The 21,764-nt window shown below is 37.3% G+C and overlaps 1 protein-coding gene across 2 annotated transcripts in view; it reads right to left on the bottom strand.

The window, feature by feature from the left end:
- MTG2 (mitochondrial ribosome associated GTPase 2) overlaps nucleotides 1-20,099 on the bottom strand; it is a 49,179-nt gene extending 29,080 nt beyond the window's left edge. Inside the window, exons 1-4 of one of the 2 annotated variants that reach the window (XM_053706483.1) lie at nucleotides 20,033-20,099; nucleotides 11,746-11,963; nucleotides 8,931-9,078; nucleotides 8,628-8,743 (exon numbers count right to left, since the gene is read on the bottom strand). In XM_053706483.1, coding sequence (XP_053562458.1) covers nucleotides 8,628-8,743; nucleotides 8,931-9,078; nucleotides 11,746-11,958 — 477 coding nt within the window. In that variant the 5' untranslated portion in view covers nucleotides 11,959-11,963; nucleotides 20,033-20,099. Of the gene's footprint in view, nucleotides 1-8,627; nucleotides 8,744-8,930; nucleotides 9,079-11,745; nucleotides 11,964-15,299; nucleotides 15,425-20,032 lie in introns of those variants that run through there. The other variant, XM_053706401.1, reaches the window with a different exon arrangement.
- Nucleotides 20,100-21,764: the final 1,665 nt, after the last annotated feature.

The following is a 21,764-nucleotide window of genomic DNA, read 5'->3' as shown; positions in this document are numbered from 1 at the left end:
CAGGTACCCAAATGACATTTCGACCCCAGTATCCCCTGTAACTCCACTTTTGGGCAACCATCTGTTTCTCCCACATCATTCCTTTACTTTCAACACACCATTAACAGAGAACGAAAATCTTCCCCTCTTTCTATTAGTAGACGGAACTCAGATTAAAGACCAAATAACACTTAATGATACCCTAGGACCCCCATTTCCCATGTGGCACTCATATCTACAAATAAGACACTCAATAAACATCAGCCCCCACAAGAAAGATATTTTTGCCCACTAAAACCCTTTGGAAATCTATGCATACAGTCTTCAATACAGAAATCTCACCTCTCAATGGCATATAAAATACTTAGGGGCACCTTCTCACAAAAAAGCCAAAATATCGAATTAAATGGGAAGTAGAACTAAACAACCAGTTTTCAGAAGAAAATTGGAAACGCTGCTTCAAAATGACGCATTCTTCCTCAGTCTCACTAGCACTGGCAGAACTTAAATATAAGATAATGTCACGCTGGTATCTAACACCTCAAAGAATTAGTGAAATTTTCCCAGGTGCATCCTCAAGTTGCTGGAGATGCGGAGGCGAGGGTACATACTCACATATATGGTGGTCTTGCCCACAACTTAAATCCTTTTGGGAAAAGATAGAAAGATGTATTAGTCATGTAATAGGTCTGAATATTCTCCTCAAGCCCAAAACTTATTCTCCTTAGCTTAATACCACATATTGGTTGCTTGTATTGCACTAAACTATTACAACTCATGTTAAACATGCGCTAAACGCCTTAGTCCAAGGTTATGAAAACAACAAAAACCACCTACCTTTTCTCAATGGATCATGTTCTAACATTAGAAAAGATGCATTGCTGTTACATAAGTAAACGGGACTTCTTTCTAGATATAATCTTTCTTTGGGACCAGAGATTTTTGTATAGAGATAATAATTCTGTGGTTAAATTATTATAACCTTGCATGTATAGGACTTGTCTTTCTTTTTTTTCCTCCTATATACTTTCCCTACCCTATTATTTCCTAGAAAAATGGTTGTACATAAGATATTATGCATCTGATGGTAGTAACCACTGTATTAATATATGCATGACAAAACATAACCCTGTTACCCTGTCTATGATCAACCTTAATAAAAATTATATATCTGAAAGAAAAGAAAAAAAGGATAGCAAGAGAAGGAAAAAAAACAAACAAAAAAAAAACTTGATAATAGGAATAATTAGAAAGTTGCTTAAAATTGAATGCTCTATCCGAATCATAGAATAATTTTTTTTAGGTTTAGTATCCCTTTAAATTAAAATACAGTATTATAATGGAAATGTAAAATTATTAAATTAAAACATTATTGAATAAAAAAAATATTTCACAAAAGGGTTACTTTCATCAGTTTGGATCAAGTATGGGGTGGATATAGTGTTTGGCCCTAAAATTCACCCAGTGTGCAGATAACTTGTTTCTTGCATGTATGTATGTATGTATGTATGTATGTATGTATGTATGTATGTATATATTGATCGGAGGGGAAGGGGGTGTTTGAGTGTAGTGTGTGTTATGTGTGGTTGATTGTGGTGTATTCTTTAGATAATAGGTGATGTTTGAAGCTTATATCCCCTGTATTGTTAGAGGCCTTAAAAAGGTAGAAGCTCTGTTAGTACACCTGCATAAAAACTCTCTGGTACATAGTATTCATCTGCACTTTATGCTGTGACGGCAAGCGGCGGTGGGTAGGAATAATTTGGGGGGGATACATTGGCAAGTTGTTGGCCCCAAACAAGGGTGTTAGGACCCAATTTAAGGCACAATTTGTGCCCAGGTTTGTCAGCCATGCGCTAAACGTTTCTGCTCCGCAATCGCAGCGCCCAATAGCAGAGTTTCTGTTACCTAGTAGTTTGTGCCCCTTATCACACATGCATTGAGTACAAGGCACAGTAATGTGAACTTCTGGAACTTAAGTATCCCAGTAGTTTCATGCTGACTGACTTCTATGCCGCCCGTTGGGTTAAATATGTAAGCGGTTGTGGTCGGCGGCAAAGAGGTCAGTCAGCATGTGAACTACTGGGATGCTACAGTTCCTGAAATTCACATTACTGTGCCTTGTACTCAATGCATATGTGACAAGCAGCAGTGTGCCGCACAAACTACTGGGAAACAGAAACTCCGGACATTGCAAGAATAAGCGCTTCCTGGCTCTGTTTCAGTGGAGCACAGTTATGTTACTATTGGATCACGTCAGTAATAATAAAATGAGACTGCAGCCCAAGACAATGGACATATACCTTTCAACATGTAGCTAAGTGAATCGTTACTGCAGCAACTCCCACTCTCCTGCCTCCTCATAAATATTCATATTCCCTCTGTAAAACAGGGTCTTCGTGCTCGTGCATGAGAAACAGCCTCTCCCCTGCTTTCATCTGCTGCTCCTATGCAGCTTTTCACATGCTTCCTGCTTTACAGAGGGAATATGAATATTTATGAGAAGGCAGGAGAGTGGGAGTAGCTGCAGTGGGGGGTGGAGCTCTGGATGTTGCCGAGGTGCAGGGGAAAGGGCTGGCCATGGGTGAACCATTTTTTATACACACCGGGTCCGGTGCACTGCTAGCCCGCAGCAGGGATAAAGGTGGGGAAAATCCACCTGCCCGATACTGCATGTCCAAGGGGCGCCAGACGATATAAAATTGCGCATTCCTGTTACGTTTACAAGAATAAGCCAGATAGAATGCTGGCAAATAAATTAAAAGAACTTAAAAAAAGATACCACTGTACCAAAAGTACAGCAATCAGATGGCAAAGTAACTAATAATCCTCTAAATATTGCAAATTAATTTGCAGGTTTCTATAATAATCTTTTAACCTTACCACCACTAGGTGAGGGCAGAATAAAACTATAGCTCTAGATAGCTTTTTAGGAACTAGTAAACTACCATTATTATCTAAAGAGGAACTAGAGTCCTTAAATGCTCTAATCTCTCTAGAGGAAGTCACAATGGCCATAAAAGATTGAAAATGAAATAAGGCTTTAGATCCAGACGGGTACTCCGGAATTTTCTATAAAACCCTACAAGATACCATAGAAGCACAACTGGTTAAATTATTTAACTTTATTTTACAAGGCAAAGAAATACCACAAGAAATGTTATTAACAAGAATATCTGTAATACCGAAACCCAGGAAAAGTAAACAATATTGTCAAAATTACAGGCCCATATCAAGATATAATACCGTTTACCAAAATATTAGCGAATCTACTAAATACTCCTCTTATGAACTTAATACATATAGACCAGGTTGATTTTATAAAATAGAGAGAGGTACTAGACAACATCCGTAAACGTATTGACCTGATAAATATAGCGACAGTTAATGATGTGCCTTCTCTGTTTTTATCCCTAGATGCAGAGAAGGCATTTGATAGGTTCAATTGGGAATATATGCACTCAATATTAAATAAAATTGGTAATACAGGAGCATTCCATTATGCATTATACTCTATATTTAACACCCGCAGCCAATGTTACACTATCGAGATTTCAATCCAAACCTATTTTATTTAGTAATGGCACTAGGCAATGGTGCCCATTGTCCCACACCCTTTTGCGCTATGTATAGAGCTACTGGCAATTAAAATTAGGGACAACCTAGACATTTCGGGAATTTTGGTAGAAACTACAGAAAACAAAAATCCAATTATTTAGCAAATTATGTTATTATATCCTTAATCAAACCATTACTATCACTCCCTACATTATGGTTACTACTACATAGCTTTGGCCAATTATCAGGTTATAAAATTATTGAAGAAAAATTTGAAGCACTCAGCCTAAAATTGCCACAACATACAAAAAATTTTTTTTAAAAATACTGGTGTTAAATTTCTCTTTTTCATGGGCAAAAAACCCTCACTTAAATACTTGGGTATTAACCTGACCACTAATATTTATACCTTATATTAAGAAAACTATCTACCCATGTTTACACACATAAGAAATCTAATGGCTAAATAGACTAAATATAATATGTCCTTTTATGGCAGAATAACAACAAAAAATGACTTTACCACCCAAACTACTATATTTATACTGATCCTTACCAGTTTGAAATCCAATTTCAGCGCTTCATCAATTACAAAATGACATCTTAAAATTCATATGGCAAGGAAACAAAGCAATGATCAATAAAAAAACTCCTGTGTCCAGACATAGAGAAGGAGGAGGACTACCAAATTTAATTTCCTATTATTACTCTGCAAAAATGTCCCATAATCTACAATGGTAAAAAAATAGAAAACAAATCACAATGGGTACAAATTGAAACAGATCTAATAGGCGTAGATCAAATCTATAGATTACTGTGGACACCCAAATTAACCTGACCACCTCACAAGAAAATGTTTTACATCTATTAGCCATACTATACATATATGGGATATATTAATAAAATCAGGAACATATAGGATCAAACCTCTAATCTTTTAGGCTCCATATTTGAAAAGGAGATCACTAACTCCAGAACACGCACTGCTTAATTTTCCAGTACAGAATATGTTGGGGGGGGGGGAAGGGTGTGTTTAGTTATATATTGGAAGACAGAACCACCAAGTTTTGATTATATAATGAAAAATATAGAATCATTAAAACATGCCCAGTATAGTTGCTACTTTCCTGAACACTAAAGAGTGTTTTCTAGAACAATGGGAACCGTACATAAATGTAACATGAAGCAAATAAGAGAGAGACTATAAATAATACATAAGGAAAAAATAATTTTTTAATAAATGTGTCTATATGGGAGTACTATAAATGCTTGAAAGGTTTGTCTAATTGTAACATTTAAGGTAATCTTATGTCATATACATTCTATATAGAGCCAAAAGAAAAAGAAAAACATGTACGAAGGAGCGAGCGGACAAGCTTCTCAACTCGATAAGTTGTCCGCTCGCCTTCACTACATTTTGGCAGCGGACAAACAGGATCTGCTGTCCGTATGCATCATTACGTGCTCAAGTGAGCGTGTAATGGCCGCCTCCTCTCTTGCACTACCAATCGTGTGAGACAAGAGATTGTAAATCACCAAGTGTGCTCAGAGGTAATGTAGAGTGTAAGAAGCAGCAGTCTAACGTCCACTGCTTCTTACATTGCGGGAAGTAGGCTCGCATATGCAAACCTGCCCCGCAACAGCTCCGAAGCAGCTTTCGCTGCTTAGTACATGGAGCCCACAGAGACTTTTAAAGTTGATTACATCAGTCAGTTGTTTTTATTATATTTACACCACAGTCATTTAAGCTTCTGATTGAAATTCATTGTTATGTTCATTAAAAATAAAAAAAGGGACATGGGAACAATATATAATTTATTAAAGCATTTACAGCTTAAATAAGTTAAACATGTCTTTATTGAATGCTGCCGTTAAGGAAAGCAGTTAACTTACTTAAAGAGCCATTATAGTGTTAAAATTATATCAGCTTTACCAGGGTTTCTCAAACTTTTTTTTCTCAAGACCCATTGCCATGATACCACATACCTTCACAACCAGGGATAGGCAAGGTGTCCGTACACGGACACTGGTGTCTGTGACTGGCCCTTGCTGTGTCCGCCACCCGTTTTGTGGAGGGGAGGGAGGAGTAGAACAGATGAATGCTGGTCCTCACACCTCCTTGACACAAGCGGCACCACGCTTAGTAGTGGGAAAGTGAGGGAAGAATCAAGCTGCCTGCAGTCAACTAAATGTTATTTTAAACTTGTTTGATTAGATGACTAATTTGTACTTGTGGAACTAGACCAGGGGCGTCCAACATGCAGCCCAATTGACAGCAAAGTGTCGCTCTCCTGACTTATAGAAACATAGAATATGTCAGCAGATAGGAACCATTTGGCCTATCTAGTCTACCCAATTTTCTGAATACTTTCATTAGTTCCTGGCCTTATCTTATATCTAGCAGAACCTTATGCCTATCCCATGCATGTTTAAACTACTTCACTGTCACTAACACTTCTGCTGGATGGCAAGTCCACCATGTATCCACTACCCTATCAGTAAAGAGATTTTTTTTAATGTTTTTAATTTGAAATGTACCTTGGTGTCCTTCACTAACGTCTGTACTTTGGAAAATGTCCGCAACAGCCTTGGTCCGTGCCTATCCCTGTTCACAACCGTATTTTTATGCTTGGTCTGAAAAAGTTTGAAGTAATATAGAAACAAGATAGGTGCAATTTTTGGCAAAGTGACTAAAATGTGGGCGTACTTTATTCCTGATTGAATTCAAACTTGAAAAAGGTGTTGTAAAAGGTGATACACACACACCACATACTCTCTCAAACAACACACACACACACACACACATCGTGACCCAGTAAACATGGTGTTGGGACCCAGTAATGGGTCCTGACCCGTGGTTTGAAGAACCTTGAGCAAATCCATTAGAGTAGGTAGATTTTACTAATAGCGATACTGTAATGCCACAAATGGGTTAAGCACATGATGATTGTATTAGTGGCAGTTTTTTGCTTGGAACCCGCAGTGCTCTGATGGTGTCCTGAGCAGGACTTTAAGTATGTGTTTAACCCATTTGAAGGGGTTAAAACACGTAGCATTACAGCATTGCTACTGTTAAAATTACATGCTTGGTTGCATTGAGTTAGCTGCCTGTGTCATTTTATTCTGAGAGAGTTCACCCAGGCCAAATGCTGCACATCCAGTGAAGTCCGACAGTACAGTTTAATGATGTATTTTGTCACACACCCATATATCTCAAATTAGATACCTCTGCAACCAGGTTAGTAAATGATACAACGGAGCAGATTCCCCATCTGATTTCTACCAAATACGCTATATGGAGTGCAAACTTCTCTTGGTATTTACCACATATTTACCAAAAAAAAAAAAAACCCACCACACACAAAAACCAGCTGGTGCACCCTCAATAAGCAAGCTTTATAAAAAGCATTCACCTAGATTACAAGTTGTGCGTTCGTGTTTTAACGCTGAAAAAAATGGTAATTTCAGAGTTAAAACAGCACCGCAGCCATTACAAGTCTTGTCGGTATAGCTGTACCGCAACGTCAGTCCCGCACACGTAAAAATTACATTTTTTCATGGGACTTCCATAGCGCAGCCATTACGAGTTTTGCGTTGAGGCTATAAAGCTTGCATTGCAGCCTATACCGACAAGATCTGTTTCACAATCTGAGAGCAGTAGTTATGAGTTTTACGCAACAAAACTGTTACATAAAACTCATAACTAAAGTGTTACAAAGTACACTAAACACCCATAAACTACCTATTAACCTCTAAACTGAGGCCCATCGCAAATACTATATTAAAGTTATTAACCCCTAATCTGCTGCTCCAGACATCGCCACCACTAATAAAATGTATTAACCCCTATTCCGCCACTCCCCAACATCGTCGCCACTATACTAAAGTTATTAACCCCTAAAGTGCCGCCCTCCTGCATCGCAAACATTATTTAAATATTATTAACCCCTAACCTGAGTCCGCCCCACATCACCCCCACTATACTAAAGTTATTAACCCCTATTCTGCCACTCCCCAACACCACTATAATAAACCTATTAACGCCTAAACCGCAAGCCCCCCACAACGAAATATACTAAATTAAACTATTAACCCCTAAAAGGGTTAGGATTAGGGGTTAATAGTTTAATTTTGGTTGTTGCGATGTGGGGGGCTGGCGGTTTAGGGGTTAATAACTTTATTTAGTGGCAGTGATGTTGGGGAGCGGCGGAATAGGGGTTAATACATTTATTATAGTGTGGGCGATGTTGGGGGGAATAGGGGTTAATAACTTTAGTATAGTGGCGGCAAATTAGGGGTTAACAACATTATGTAGGTGTCGGCGATGTCGGGGGCAGCAGATTAGGGGTGTTTAGACTTAGGGTTTATGTTAGGTTTAAACTTAACTTTTTTTCCCCATAGACATCAATGGGGCTGCGTTACAGAGCTTTTCATTCCATGATCGCAGGTGTTAGGTTTTTTTTCTGACACCTTCTCCCCATTGATGTCTATGGGGAAAGTGTGCACAAGCACGTCAAAACAGTGCTTGAATTGTGTGCGGTATGGAGCTCAATGCAACCATATCGCATGCACAAGCTGGCTGTTTCAAAACTGTATGTCTGTCAAAAGCACTGAGATAAGGGGCAGTCTGCAGAGGCTTAGATACAAGGTAATCACAGAGGTAAAACATATATTAAAATAACTGTGCTGGTTATGCAAAAATGGGGGGGGGGGGATGGGTAATAAAGGGATTATCTATCTTTTTACACAATAAAAATTCTGGTGTAGACTGTCCCTTTAACGAATCCTCCATTTTATGGACCTTAAAAAGAAAGGTAATTCCCAAATTAATATGCCCTGGACCTGGGTGCTTTGCATGACATCAACGACATCACTGATTATATAACACATGACATTGTAGAAAGCAAAATATGTCATTCCATTCCAAAGATATGAGCATTTGAAAAACTGATATTTTTAATTAAACATGTTCTCAACTCTAACTATGGGAACACAACCATGTTCCCATAATATAGTCAAATACATATGCATATGAACACATATAGCTGCATTTAAATAAATAAAGCACGGTCCAATGGCACCTTACTTACCTTAATATACACATTTTCTCCACTCTTTCCAAAACAGTTCTTGCTACCACCAGATTCCCCATCATCTCCATGATACGTAGGGACTACTGAAGCCAGAGACTTCACTTGTGAATCCACTGGGAGGAGAAGGAAGCAGAAGAGCAAGTAATTACACAATCAGGCAGAAGGACCTCAATAAATCTATTACCACAAGTTTTGCAAGCAAATATATTCTTAAAATAAAAGGTAAAGGCAATACGGAACTCTATGTAACACTATGTAACCCATACTGTTTGTGTAGAATTATTGTGAAGGTTCCGTTACCTTTTAAGATAACATGTCCTCCATTTCCTCCATCCCCTCCATCTGGTCCTCCATACTCCTTCCTGGGCTCACTATGAAAGCAGCAGGCACCCTTCCCTCCAGCTCCCCCGACCACATGAACCCTGCGATGATCAACAAAGTAGCGTGTCTGGAACAAAAGCAACAGCAAAACAAAATGGTTTCATAAGGCCCAGAAAGAAAACAAAAAACTCCGTATAATGTTTTGGCATGTTTGCGATTTTTAAAAGGGACAGTAAAGTCATACATAGACATACATGATTTAGACAAAAGCATACAATTTTAAACAACTTTCCAATTTACTTCTATTATTTAACCCCTTAAGGAGCGAGCATTTTAGACTAAGACTTCCCCAAAAGACCAGAGCATTTTTAGCATTTTTGCCATCACTACATTTAAACAGAAATTAAACCTTTTTTTTTTTTTCCTTTTGTTTTTTACTCAGCAAAACGATATATATATTTTTTATTAGACAACCTAAAGTATTGATCTAGGCCCATTTTGGTAAACTTTTAATGCCACCATTTCACCGCTAAATGCGATCAAATAAAAACAATTGTTAACTTTTTTACAATATTTAGGTTTCTCACTGAAATTATTTACATACTGCTTGTGCAATCATGGCACAAATGATTGTAAAAGCTTCTCTGGGATCCCCTTTGTTCATAGATAGCAGACATATATGGCTTTGTCACTGCTTTTCGGTAATTAGAAGGCTGCCAATTGCAGCTGTGCACCACACTTATTATTCCCAGCAGTGAAGAGTTAATTGTAAGGTTATTTTAGCTTTAATGTAGACTGGTTAGCCTCCCACCTGACACTTCCCTCCCCCTGATCGCTCCCAAACAGCTCTCTTACCCCCCCCCCCCCACCACCACCACCACTACTGGCAGCTGTCTGCCAGTACCCAGTTATCTATCCAACTTTTTTTATTTTATTTAATAATAGTTTAAAAAAATAAAAACTGTAGTGTAGCTGACTCCTCATTATCCTACCCCCCTCCCAGATCGATTTCTCACCCTCTAATACCCCCTCCCCTATAGGAGCCCCCTCTTTCTATTTCCCCCTCCCTGCAGCTCTACACTTTTTTTTCTGTAGCGTAGCGATCCCACCCGCTCCCCTCCCGTGATGGGCCGACTTTCTCCTAATCCTCCCACACCACCAACGATCAGCACCACCGCTGCCCAATGCAGAGAGGGACACTCTGCAACTCTATTTCTGCACTGCCCCGCTCGTGGGGCATAACGCCCCTTGTTATGACCAAATAACTCAATCTTTGTTTCATCAGTCCACAGCACCTTCTTCCAAAATTAAGCTGGGTTGTCCAAATGTGCATTTGCATACCTCAAGCTATTCTGTTTGTAGCGTGTGTGCAGAAAAGGCTTCTTCTGCATCACTCTCCCATACAGCTTCTCCTTGTGCAAAGTGTGCTGAATTGTTGAACAATGCACAGTGACACCATCTGCAGCAAGATGATGTTGTAGGTCTTTGGAGATGGTCTGTGGGCTGTTTTTGACCGTTCTCACCATCCTTTGCCTTTGCCTCTCTCTGATATTTTACTTGGCCTGCCACTTCTAGCCTTAACAAGAACTGTGCCTGTGGTCTTCCATTTCCTCACTATGTTCCTCACAGTGGACACTGACAGCTTAAATCTCTGTGTTAGCTTTTTGTAGCCGTCCCCTAAACCAAATTATTGAACAATCTCTGTTTTCAGGTAATTTGAGAGTTGTTTTGAGGCCCCCATGTTGCCACTCTTCAGAGGAGAGTCAAAGAGAACAACAACTTGCAATTGGCCACCTTAAATACCTTTTCTCATGATTGGATGCATCCGTCTATGAAGTTCAAGGATTAATGGGCTCACCAAACCAATTGTGTGTTCCAATAAATCAGTGCTAGGTAGTTACAGGTATTCAAATCAACAAAATGACAAGGGTGCCCAAATGTATGCACCTGTCAAATTTCGTTTTGATGCATATTGCACATTTTCTGTTAATCCAATAAACCTCATTTCACTACTGAAATATTACTGTGTCCTTCAGTTATTTGATAGATCAAAATGAAATTGCTGGCTCACATAGTGCATTGCTGCTCCTTCAACAAATTATACCAAGAGAATGAAGCAAATTTGATAATAAAGTAAACTGGAAAGTTGTTTAAAATTTTATGTTCTACCTAAATCATGAAAGAAAATATTTGGGTTTCATGTCCCTTTAAGGTCACAATGCTATATATAAGGATATTATGAATAGTATAAAAACAAAATGTGAAAATCATATATTTTCTAAAATAAAATATTATATGTCTTTTTTATTCACAAATGTATGCCACCTTGTTTCGCTATACATTTTACCAAAAACATGTAAAAGAAGTTATTTTTACAGAAACCATCAAAAACAGATACATGTATGTTAACCAAGGCAATTATGGCTAGTTTATTTTCAAATTAAAGCCCCCCCCCCCCCCCCCAAAAAAAAAAAATATATCATGAAACTCACAAATGATAAGACTACTGACCTGCTATAGCATCCCTAATACATCTAAAAATAATAATAAAATAATCATCAAATATATGAAAACACACATGAATAGTATTGGCTCACAGAACATGAAAAATGGGGGAAGTAAAAATAAACAAACATATAAGAAAAACATGAAAATTATTTATTCACTAACTGAATTATTATTTGTACTCCCAGAAATACATTGTATTAATACCAAACAGCATATACTAGTCCTCCTGTATTACACACATACTCAAGTAAATGTAATATATTGCATGTTATATGTGTAACCTCACCAGTTTCTTTTCAGACAGGTCTCTCTTTCTTTTGGACAGACCACGGTGCTTGGCATGCTGAGAGCAGCTGGTAGACAGTAAGCGCAGGTCTGCGGCAAGAGGAGGGTGCTGATTTGGAATATGAGGAAGTGCTTTGCAATGTAACACAACCTGGCACAGCCTCGCCTCACTAGCCAGCATTCGCAGGCGGGATAACAGCTGCGTTGAGAGCATGGCACCTGCAAGACAAAGTCACCACATTTACTAAAATGCTAACATTTGTTTGTAAGATTTACAGTGATGTTGCCCATTTTAAATTGAGGAATTGGAGAATATACTATAAAATAAGATTGCTTAAAGGGACACCAAACCACCTGTGTGTTATATTGTATGCAAGCATTATTAGAATTATCATTATCTAAGTTTATATTTCAATACTAAATAGGTACAGACTGATGAGACCACCATAAAGGTATTTTGACCCACTGAGTATCAACTAGAGGATACTATTTCTTCCTCCCGCTAAATGTTCTATATGAAGGACCTTATTAAATTTCTGTCCATCTTCCTTCAAATTAACAATTTATTTACCCTATAAACGTCTCATTTTACAAAAATGCACTCAAACCAATATCTTGCAAATTCTAAAAGATGATACCAGAAGTTTTTGATTGCTGTAAGATTAATACACAATGCTGGATACAGACACCTTAATAGTTAGATATTAAGTAGTATTGCTTGTCTAGTGAATTTGTCTTATAGAGAGCAAAAGAGAGAGAGCGCCTGATAGTGTAATATCGTCAAGGTCAAGCAAGGTACAGGTATAAAAAAATCTCTGCCAAATGGATACTCACAAAGAGCTTGGCACTCGCAAGTAGTGCATGTAGGCGGGCTGACCTTTATACAGTAGTCAGTACACTGAATCTATGGTGGTCGTATCAGAGATCTGTAGTGATAGAAACAGAAAACACAGAAGACCAATAGTGCAATATCGTCTGGAACCGAAATGGACACAGCATAGGATACAGGGTCAGCAAGATGTATACTCACAATGGAGTTGGCACTCCCAAGTAGTGCATTAAGGCAGGCTGACCTTCATACAGCAGTCAGCGCGCTGATGGTTAATAGCTGTAGTTGGTGGCTGTAGCTGTTATCGGTCTAGGCTTGTCCTCTGCTCACCGGCGTGTGTGTTGAATATTCAGCTATAGCTGGGCTGTTTAGCTGTAGAAAGTGGGTCTTTAAGGTATGCTGTGAACACATCCAAATATGCACCTGCGGCACGTCACAGGCCTCAGGGGACACAGTGCATATAAAATAGTAAGCCACTAGAAATGAGTGACTGAAAAGTATTTATAAAAGAAAATATATTTGAAATAAGGAAGTCAGCGGACAAACTATTAAATAAAAATAATAAAAAGGGTTTTTATTTAAGAGCTATAACAACGCGTTTCTCGGCCGATAAAAGCTCACTGGCCGTTTCATCAGGTAAGTGTATAGGTATAGCGGGAAAACCACATTTAAAAATACATAGGAAGGTCACGATTGGTTGAAACATCCACCAATAGCTGACCCAACATATCGTTACATTTAAAATACAATGTTTCGCTGACTTCCTAACAAAATAATTTCGTTACATATAGTAAGAAAAAGAAAAATTGTGTATGCATGGAAACAATGTTGAAAAATGTGATTTAAAAACCACGAACAAAAAACATTTTGTTCTTGGTTTTTAAATCACATTTTTCAACATTGTTTCCATGCATACACAATTTTTCTTTTTCTTATTATATGTAACGAAATTATTTTGTTAGGAAGTCAGCGAAATATTGTATTTTAAATGTAACGATATGTTGGGTCAGCTATTGGTGGATGTTTCAACCAATCGTGACCTTCCTATGTATTTTTAAATGTGGTTTTCCCGCTATACCTATACACTTACCTGATGAAACGGCCAGTGAGCTTTTATCGGCCGAGAAACGCGTTGTTATAGCTCTTAAATAAAAACCCTTTTTATTATTTTTATTTAATAGTTTGTCCGCTGACTTCCTTATTTCAAATATATTTTCTTTTATAAATACTTTTCAGTCACTCATTTCTAGTGGCTTACTATTTTATATGCACTGTGTCCCCTGAGGCCTGTGACGTGCCGCAGGTGCATATTTGGATGTGTTCACAGCATACCTTAAAGACCCACTTTCTACAGCTAAACAGCCCAGCTATAGCTGAATATTCAACACACACGCCGGTGAGCAGAGGACAAGCCTAGACCGATAACAGCTACAGCCACCAACTACAGCTATTAACCATCAGCGCGCTGACTGCTGTATGAAGGTCAGCCTGCCTTAATGCACTACTTGGGAGTGCCAACTCCATTGTGAGTATACATCTTGCTGACCCTGTATCCTATGCTGTGTCCATTTCGGTTCCAGACGATATTGCACTATTGGTCTTCTGTGTTTTCTGTTTCTATCACTACAGATCTCTGATACGACCACCATAGATTCAGTGTACTGACTACTGTATAAAGGTCAGCCCGCCTACATGCACTACTTGCGAGTGCCAAGCTCTTTGTGAGTATCCATTTGGCAGAGATTTTTTTATACCTGTACCTTGCTTGACCTTGACGATATTACACTATCAGGCGCTCTCTCTCTTTTGCTCTCTATTTTTTCAGTTCTACCGACTTACCACCGGTTTGGAGTGGAGCAGCCTTCCAGAATTATTGATTTCAACAATTGCATCTATCTATCAATGACTCTGCACTATATGTGAAATCGTCTGTATTGTTTTTTATATATTTTCTGATTTTATTCCACCTAATTATATTTCATCTATTTTCAATAGAAATAACATTGTACCACTTGATTTATATAGTACATTTTTAAGGAATTGAAGTTTTTGTGAAATACACGTCATTGTTTATGTAAAGTCACTTATTTATTTTTCCTGAACTATATAGTTCCTTAGGTACACTCTTGTAAAAGGATATCCTATATACTTTTTTGAATGATTTTTTATACTATTTTGCACCATCCATTCCACATATATATATATTTTTTTTGGCACATAATAGTATAATAATATAGCGCACCCTATTGTATGATTTTATATCGTACATTTTTCTCTAATTTGTCTTATAACCTTCCCCAATACCACCTTAATGAAAGTCCACCTTTAATATTAAAGAGGATTCACTAGAGGCTAATTAGCTAATTGCATACAGCTTATCTGAAACAAGCAAGGTCTATAAAAATGCTGATACTGCACCCCACACACATCTTGAAAAAGCTCCCAGGGGTGAAACGCGTTGATTGTGTGCAGTTTAAGATTGTTATACTAGCGCTAACCAGGATCTCATAACATAAGATCTCATATAACATTGCACATATTGTGTATGTACTCAGTTGTCAAACTGACTTTTTTGGCTGCACATTCTCAGCCCCAGAGGAACATTAAACTCCCACGTATTGGAGTGGTTGCAACTCTTCAACCAGGAAGTTTGAGTTTCAGCCGACCCAGACATTCTAACAGAGGATATCTACAAACGCCAACAGCTGTTACTAACAGCCACTCACTCTCAGTGACGTCAGATGCCACAAACACGTGAAGGATCACGAAAAGAAAGTGTTGATCTGCACCATCAGACTCACTGCTGGAACGATCAGTAAAGGTTTGCTCCGAAACCAAAATCAGAACGGAAGGATTATCTCTACAAAGCAGAAGAAAGGACGGATATTCTGTTAATTTCCTGAGAAATTATCCATTCTGCATTGCTCCACTATTAACGTCATCTTTTATAAAACGGAGATTGAGTAACGTACAGGTACATTTTTAGCTAAATTTGTGGCTATCTAATAGAGCTATAACCTCATTTACGTCTATTAGATGATTGGATCCCCTAGCAATCTCTCTTTGTCACAAAGTTTTTAAAAACACACTTAGTTCTGTATTTTTATATTCATATTTTTTTAGAGACTAATAAAAGTTTTTAAATTCAGCGCTATTTTAACGCAAATACTGGACATCTCTCTCAATTGGTTTTTGTCCTCCTATTCTGGCTGAGTACATGTATCAGTAAGCCAAATTATTTTTACCGTCTCCACTCCTGTTGTGGAATTAATTATTGTAAAATCAATCCTTGAGTCGAATTTTGTATTGAAGTACCGGTAATTGTTGTTGTATTAATTGTTGAATACATTATTTTTCATTTTTATATTTATTTATTTTTTCTCTGGACGTCCAGTGTGAGTGGCCTAGGGGCACTCTTTTTATATAATATTGCGCATATAGTTTTAACCACTTAGCCTACCTCCTAGCTAATAAGAGATAGTGATAGATTACTAGCTAGGAATTTTAGAATGATTCCACTTAGGTCTATATTGAACTTCTGTTATTGTTGTATAAAATGTTCTTACTATTGATGTATTATCAATCTGATTTTTAATTTATGTAAGATATAACCCTATAAAGTTGATATTAAAGAATTTATATATCTGTAACCTGCTTTTATCGAGCTAGTCTGTTATACATATCCTTACTATTAATTTTATTCATATTCAGCATTTACTAGAAACCAATATTGTGTATTAATAATACAAATAATATCAATATTTTTTACTGATTGATAGACATATACCCCGTATCCCATACTGTTCTTATTTACATATCTTATCACCTATACCAGTATTTAAAAAAAAAAAAATGTTGATCCTTGAAGTTAAAAGGGACACAAAACCCAATTTTTTTTTTCAGATAGAAAGTTGCATGCTCTAATATACTCCTATTATCAATTTGTCTTTGTTCTCTTGCTATCTTTATTTAAAAAGCAGGAATGTGATGCATAGGAGCCAGTCCTGGGTTATGCTTGCTTATTGGTGGGTAAATCTAGTCCTCCAATAAGCAAGTGCTATCCGTGGTGCTGAACCTAAAATAGGCTGGCTTCTAAAATTTACATTCCTGCTTTTAAAATAAAGATAGCAAGAGAATGAAGAAAAATTGATAATAGGAGTAAATGAGAAAGTTACTTAAAATGCCATGCTCTATCTGAATCATGAAAGAAAAAAAATTGGGTTTAGTGACCCTTTAAACATAATTTATCACCCTAACAATAGACATAACTGCGAATGCAAGCATTAGAACAATAATTAAAAATATTTAAAGTCAGTTCCAGAGCAGCAATTGGGGCTAACTGAAAATATCTAATGAACCAATGACAAGAGGCATTTGTGTGTATCCACCAATAACATTCTAGCTCCCAGTAGCGCATTGCTGCTCCTGAGCCTACAAGGTTTCAACAAAGAATATCGATAATGAAGTCAAAATTATAAAAGAAATACATTGACAATTATCTTAAAATGTAATTCCCTATCTAAACTATGAAAGTTTAATTTTCGTTTTGTATGTCTCTTTAAGCATTACAAAAGATATATGTTTACAAAATAAAAGGTCTTAAAATCATTTAAACTTTGTTTTATGATCCTTCCTTTTCAGTTTACCGTCCCTTTAATTTACTTTCCTTTTTAAGAGGCTTTAAAATAATGTCTCTGGGATGCATATTGGGTATGTACATTCGGATCCTTCGTTAGTATTCAAATGCAGCAGAAGTAACTATGCGCTATTCAGCTCTTTCGGAGCCCGATTGATTCTTGTGCAAGATCACTATGTTAAGATCTGGATTTGCACAGATCTTAGTGTGGTAATCTTGCACAAGAATAAATTCAGCTCCGAAAAGAGTTGTGAATAGCGCATACTTCTGCATTCGGATACTAACGAAGGATCCGAATGTACGTACCCAATATCCATCCCAGAGACATTATTTTAAAGCCTCTTAAAGGAACGCTAAACCCAAAATTTTCTTTTATGCTTATTGGTTTGCTAAATGTAACCACCAATAAGCAAGCGCTATCCAGGGTGCTGAACCTAAAATGGGCCAGCTCCTAAGATTTAAATTCCTTCCATTTAAATAAAGATAGCAAGAGAATAAAAATGATAGTAGGAGTAAATTAGAAAGTTACATGTTCTATCTAAACCATTAAAGAAAAAAATGGGTTTAATATCTCTTTAAAATGGGAAAGTAAATTAAAATTGACAGTAAAGTCAAAATTAAACTTTCATGATTCATATAGAGCATTCAAACAACTTTCCAATCTACTTCTGTTATCAAATTTGCTTTGTTTTCTTGGTATATTTTATTGAAGAGTATAACTAGGTAGGCTCATTAGAGCTCAGGAGTGTGCACGTGTCTAGTACTCTATGGCAACAGTGTTTTGCAACACTATTTGTAGCTTTGTTATACAATGTTGCAAAACACTGCTGCTATAGAATACTAGACACATGCACACTCCTGAGCCTACCTAGTTTTACTCTTCAATAAAAGATACCAAGCGAATAAAGCAAATTTGATAACAGAAGTACATTGAAAAGTTGTTTAAAATTGCATGTCCTGTCTGAATCATGAAAGTTTAATAACTAAACAGTCATATTTCAGATAGAAAACAATGAAACAATGTTCCAGCACTCAAGGTAGGTAATGCACGTCACCTAAGGGTCACTGCCCTGAGACCCAAAAATAGTAAACATAAAGAGCAGGAAGGTGACAGCAAATAACTTTTTATTCAGAAATTACTGAGACAAAAACAGACAGGCAATGTTTCGGGATAAAAAGTTGTTGGCCGTCACCTTCCTGCTCTTTTTTACTATTTTACATAGAGCCTGACATTTAAAACCACTTTCCAAATCTATTTCTATGATCCATTTTGCTTTATTCTCTTAGTATCCTTTGTTGAAAACCATACCTATGTATGCTCAGGAGCTGCAATGCACTACTGGGAGCTGGCTGCTGATTGGTGGCTGCACATATATGCCTCAGCATTCACTCACACTATGTATTTATTTAGCTCCTGAAAAAGTACTGCTGCTCCATCAAAACAGGATACCAAGAGAGTACAGCAAATTAGATAACAAGTATATTGTAAAGTTGTTAAAAATGATAAGATCTATAGGAATCATGAAAAGAAAAAAAAATTGGTTTCATGTCCCCTTAAAGGAATAATTTAGTCAAAATTAAAAACTTTAATGATTCAGATTGAGCATGCAATTTTAAGCAACTTCTAATTTACTCCTATTATCAATTTTTATTCGTTCTCTTGGTATCTTTATTTGGAAAAGCAAGTATGTAAGCATAGGAGCCAGCTCATTTTTGGTTCAGCACCTGGGTAGCACTTGCTGATTGGTGTCTAAATGTAGCCACCAATCAGCAAGTGCTACCCAGTTTCTGAACCAAAAATGGGATGGCTCCTAACCTTACATTCAAATAAAAATACCAAGAGAATGAAGAAAAATTGATACTAAGAGTACATTAGAAAGTTGCTTAAAATTGCCTGCTCTATCTGAATCATAAAAGTTTAAATTTTGACTAGACTATCCCTTTAAATTATCTTCTCTGCTGATGCCATTTAAAAAGGTACATATATAAATTAACTATTGCAATAATCATACAATCACTGTGTAGAATGTAGCATGGTAAGACTTATAACATATATAGTAGGCACTTAAAACAATTGTGGGAATTGAGAGGGAACAATATACTTATAATATAATATATACTTATACAATATACTTTTTCCCCAAAAAAATAATTTTTAATCTAGGCAACCATAACACAGATTAAACCTAGTAAACACAACACACTTGTAAAAATTCAATAAAAGGGTAATGCTGTATAACTGCAGTATGGGATTTTCACAAGCTTGCATCTTATATTGGGTATTTACTAAACTAATATCCCCCAAACTGTGTTATGCATCATCTGGTTAATTATTTTATGATTAAGAGTAGCACAAGAAGATTTCCATTAAATATGTCTACCTAAACAGTGTGATGCACATGGTGCAATAAGGAGGTCGTCATGTGTTTATTATTTACTATAAAAGTAGGCAGTCAAAGATTTTAGTCATGGTATAGCGATTTCTTGGGAGCTGTTTTGAGTTCTTGCATTTCAAGTCTTGAAAGGATTCAGGGTTGAATGGGGGGGGGGGTTATAAAATGAAGAGATCACACACACAAATAAAATAGCTTAGAACAGTATAATTTTAGAGGAATTGCTTGAATAGAATGAACAAAATTAACTTTGAAAACTGCACTTTGTAACTTCATTTATTGCAATAACAAACACTTTATAACAAATTTAGCAAGCTTAAATTGCATATAACATGGCTGATATATTTATTTACTGGTAACAGCAAAGATGGTTCAAAAAATATGATGATATAAAATGGAAATATTGTGAATAGACATTCTCCAAACTCACAAAAACAACATATCTGCCACAACGTCTCTAAGCTGTGTTTGCCTTTCAGCAGCACATTACCTTCGGTTCTTGCAGATACCGTGTACAGCACTTCCTATGAGCTCACTTCCCTTGGAGCTCCCAGAATCCTCTATTCTGTAGTTCACAAAATGTGTAAATTGTAGTTCCACCTTATAAACGTCTTCAGTGCTGTTAGGGTCTAATTCCAAAATGTTATTTTATACATTGGTACTTTTAAGGTGTAATGAGTCCACACCTCCTGTATTTATAGTGGTTTATGGAAAACAAATTGATATTGCAGTTCTTCTGTTAGGGAAAGGAGATAAAATCTTTTACATAATAGGTAAATTGGAGTGATACCAAATTAAGTAAATAGGAGTGATATGCAAGGATTGGGCAATAAGTGAGTTTGTGAGCTGTGTTAAAGGAACATAAAGGGGCATGGAAGTCAGTATAGCCCCATCAATGCAATTACAAGGCTTTTTTTATCATTATGCTTGGTATACAAGGTCAGACATCCCAACCTGCAAAAACTCATTTCAGGGAGGTGGCTTCACCGGCTACCTAGGGTTGCCACCTCAGCAATGTTTTCCTGGACACTTATGAGTTACACATGCTGCAGGGTGTGCAGGGAGGAACATGTATTGTGTTTCTGGACAGCACTATTCATGTTCCTCCCTGCACACCCTGCAGCATGTGTAACTTATAAGTGTTCTGTATTTTAAGGGACAGGTGGCAACCCTATGCCACCTTAGCCATGATTTCCTGGACACTTATGAGTTACACATGCTGCAGGGTGTGCAGAGGGAACATGTATTGCACCCCTGGACAGCACATAAATAGTGACTCTATTCATGTTCCTCCCTGCACACCCTGCAGCATGTGTAACTTATAAGTGTTCTGTATTTTAAGGGACAGGTGGCAACCCTATGCCACCTTAGCCATGATTTCCTGGACACTTATGAGTTACACATGCTGTAGGGTGTGCAGAGGGAACATGTATTGCACCCCTGGACAGCACATAAATAGTGACTCTGGACAGCACTATTCATGTTCCTCCCTGCACACCCTGCAGCATGTATAACTCATAAATGTCCAGGAAAACATGGCCGAGGTGGCAACCCTACACCCGCCCCCAATTTCCCGTTATGTACTGGAAACCCAAAATAAGATAGAGACTTATAGCTTCCCACTAAACTCACACTGAAAAAAAGTAGCTTTATTGCTCAACCACATACAACAAATCTATTTTCCAGTGATCGTATGCTTGTTGAATGCTCAAATATTTTAGAATACAAAGTGTAATTACGTGCAGTAAATAAGGTAGTATTTGTGTTTTATTTTATTAAAATCAGTGGGGGCTTTTTGGTTACTGATGCTTTGAGGGTTCCATAGCGTCCCAGCTTGTGAAGTATTTGGTATAGTTGTCCCTGTACGACTTTCGGATTTTTTGTCTGGGTGCTGGGAGCATGTGTGATTTTGAGAGGCTATTTGTAATTATGTTTTGTACTCTGACTCACAGTAGAGTCAGTTTGATAAGGACCTGACAGCAGGGGTGTCTATCTCCTCCCTCACATGGGCGCACACTCTCTTTGCCCTCTTTCTCAGTTCTCAATATGCTGCAGCCGATGTTGCCTGCTGATGATTTTCCTCCTCCCCAAGAGACTTATCGCCGCCTTTAAACAGCAAAAGGGAGGGTGGCAGACACGCAATATGCTGAAAGTAAAGACAG

Source organism: Bombina bombina, chromosome 1, assembly GCF_027579735.1.
Source record: "Bombina bombina isolate aBomBom1 chromosome 1, aBomBom1.pri, whole genome shotgun sequence".
NCBI lineage: Eukaryota > Metazoa > Chordata > Amphibia > Anura > Bombinatoridae > Bombina > Bombina bombina.
This window is presented reverse-complemented; position numbering and strand designations above follow the sequence as displayed.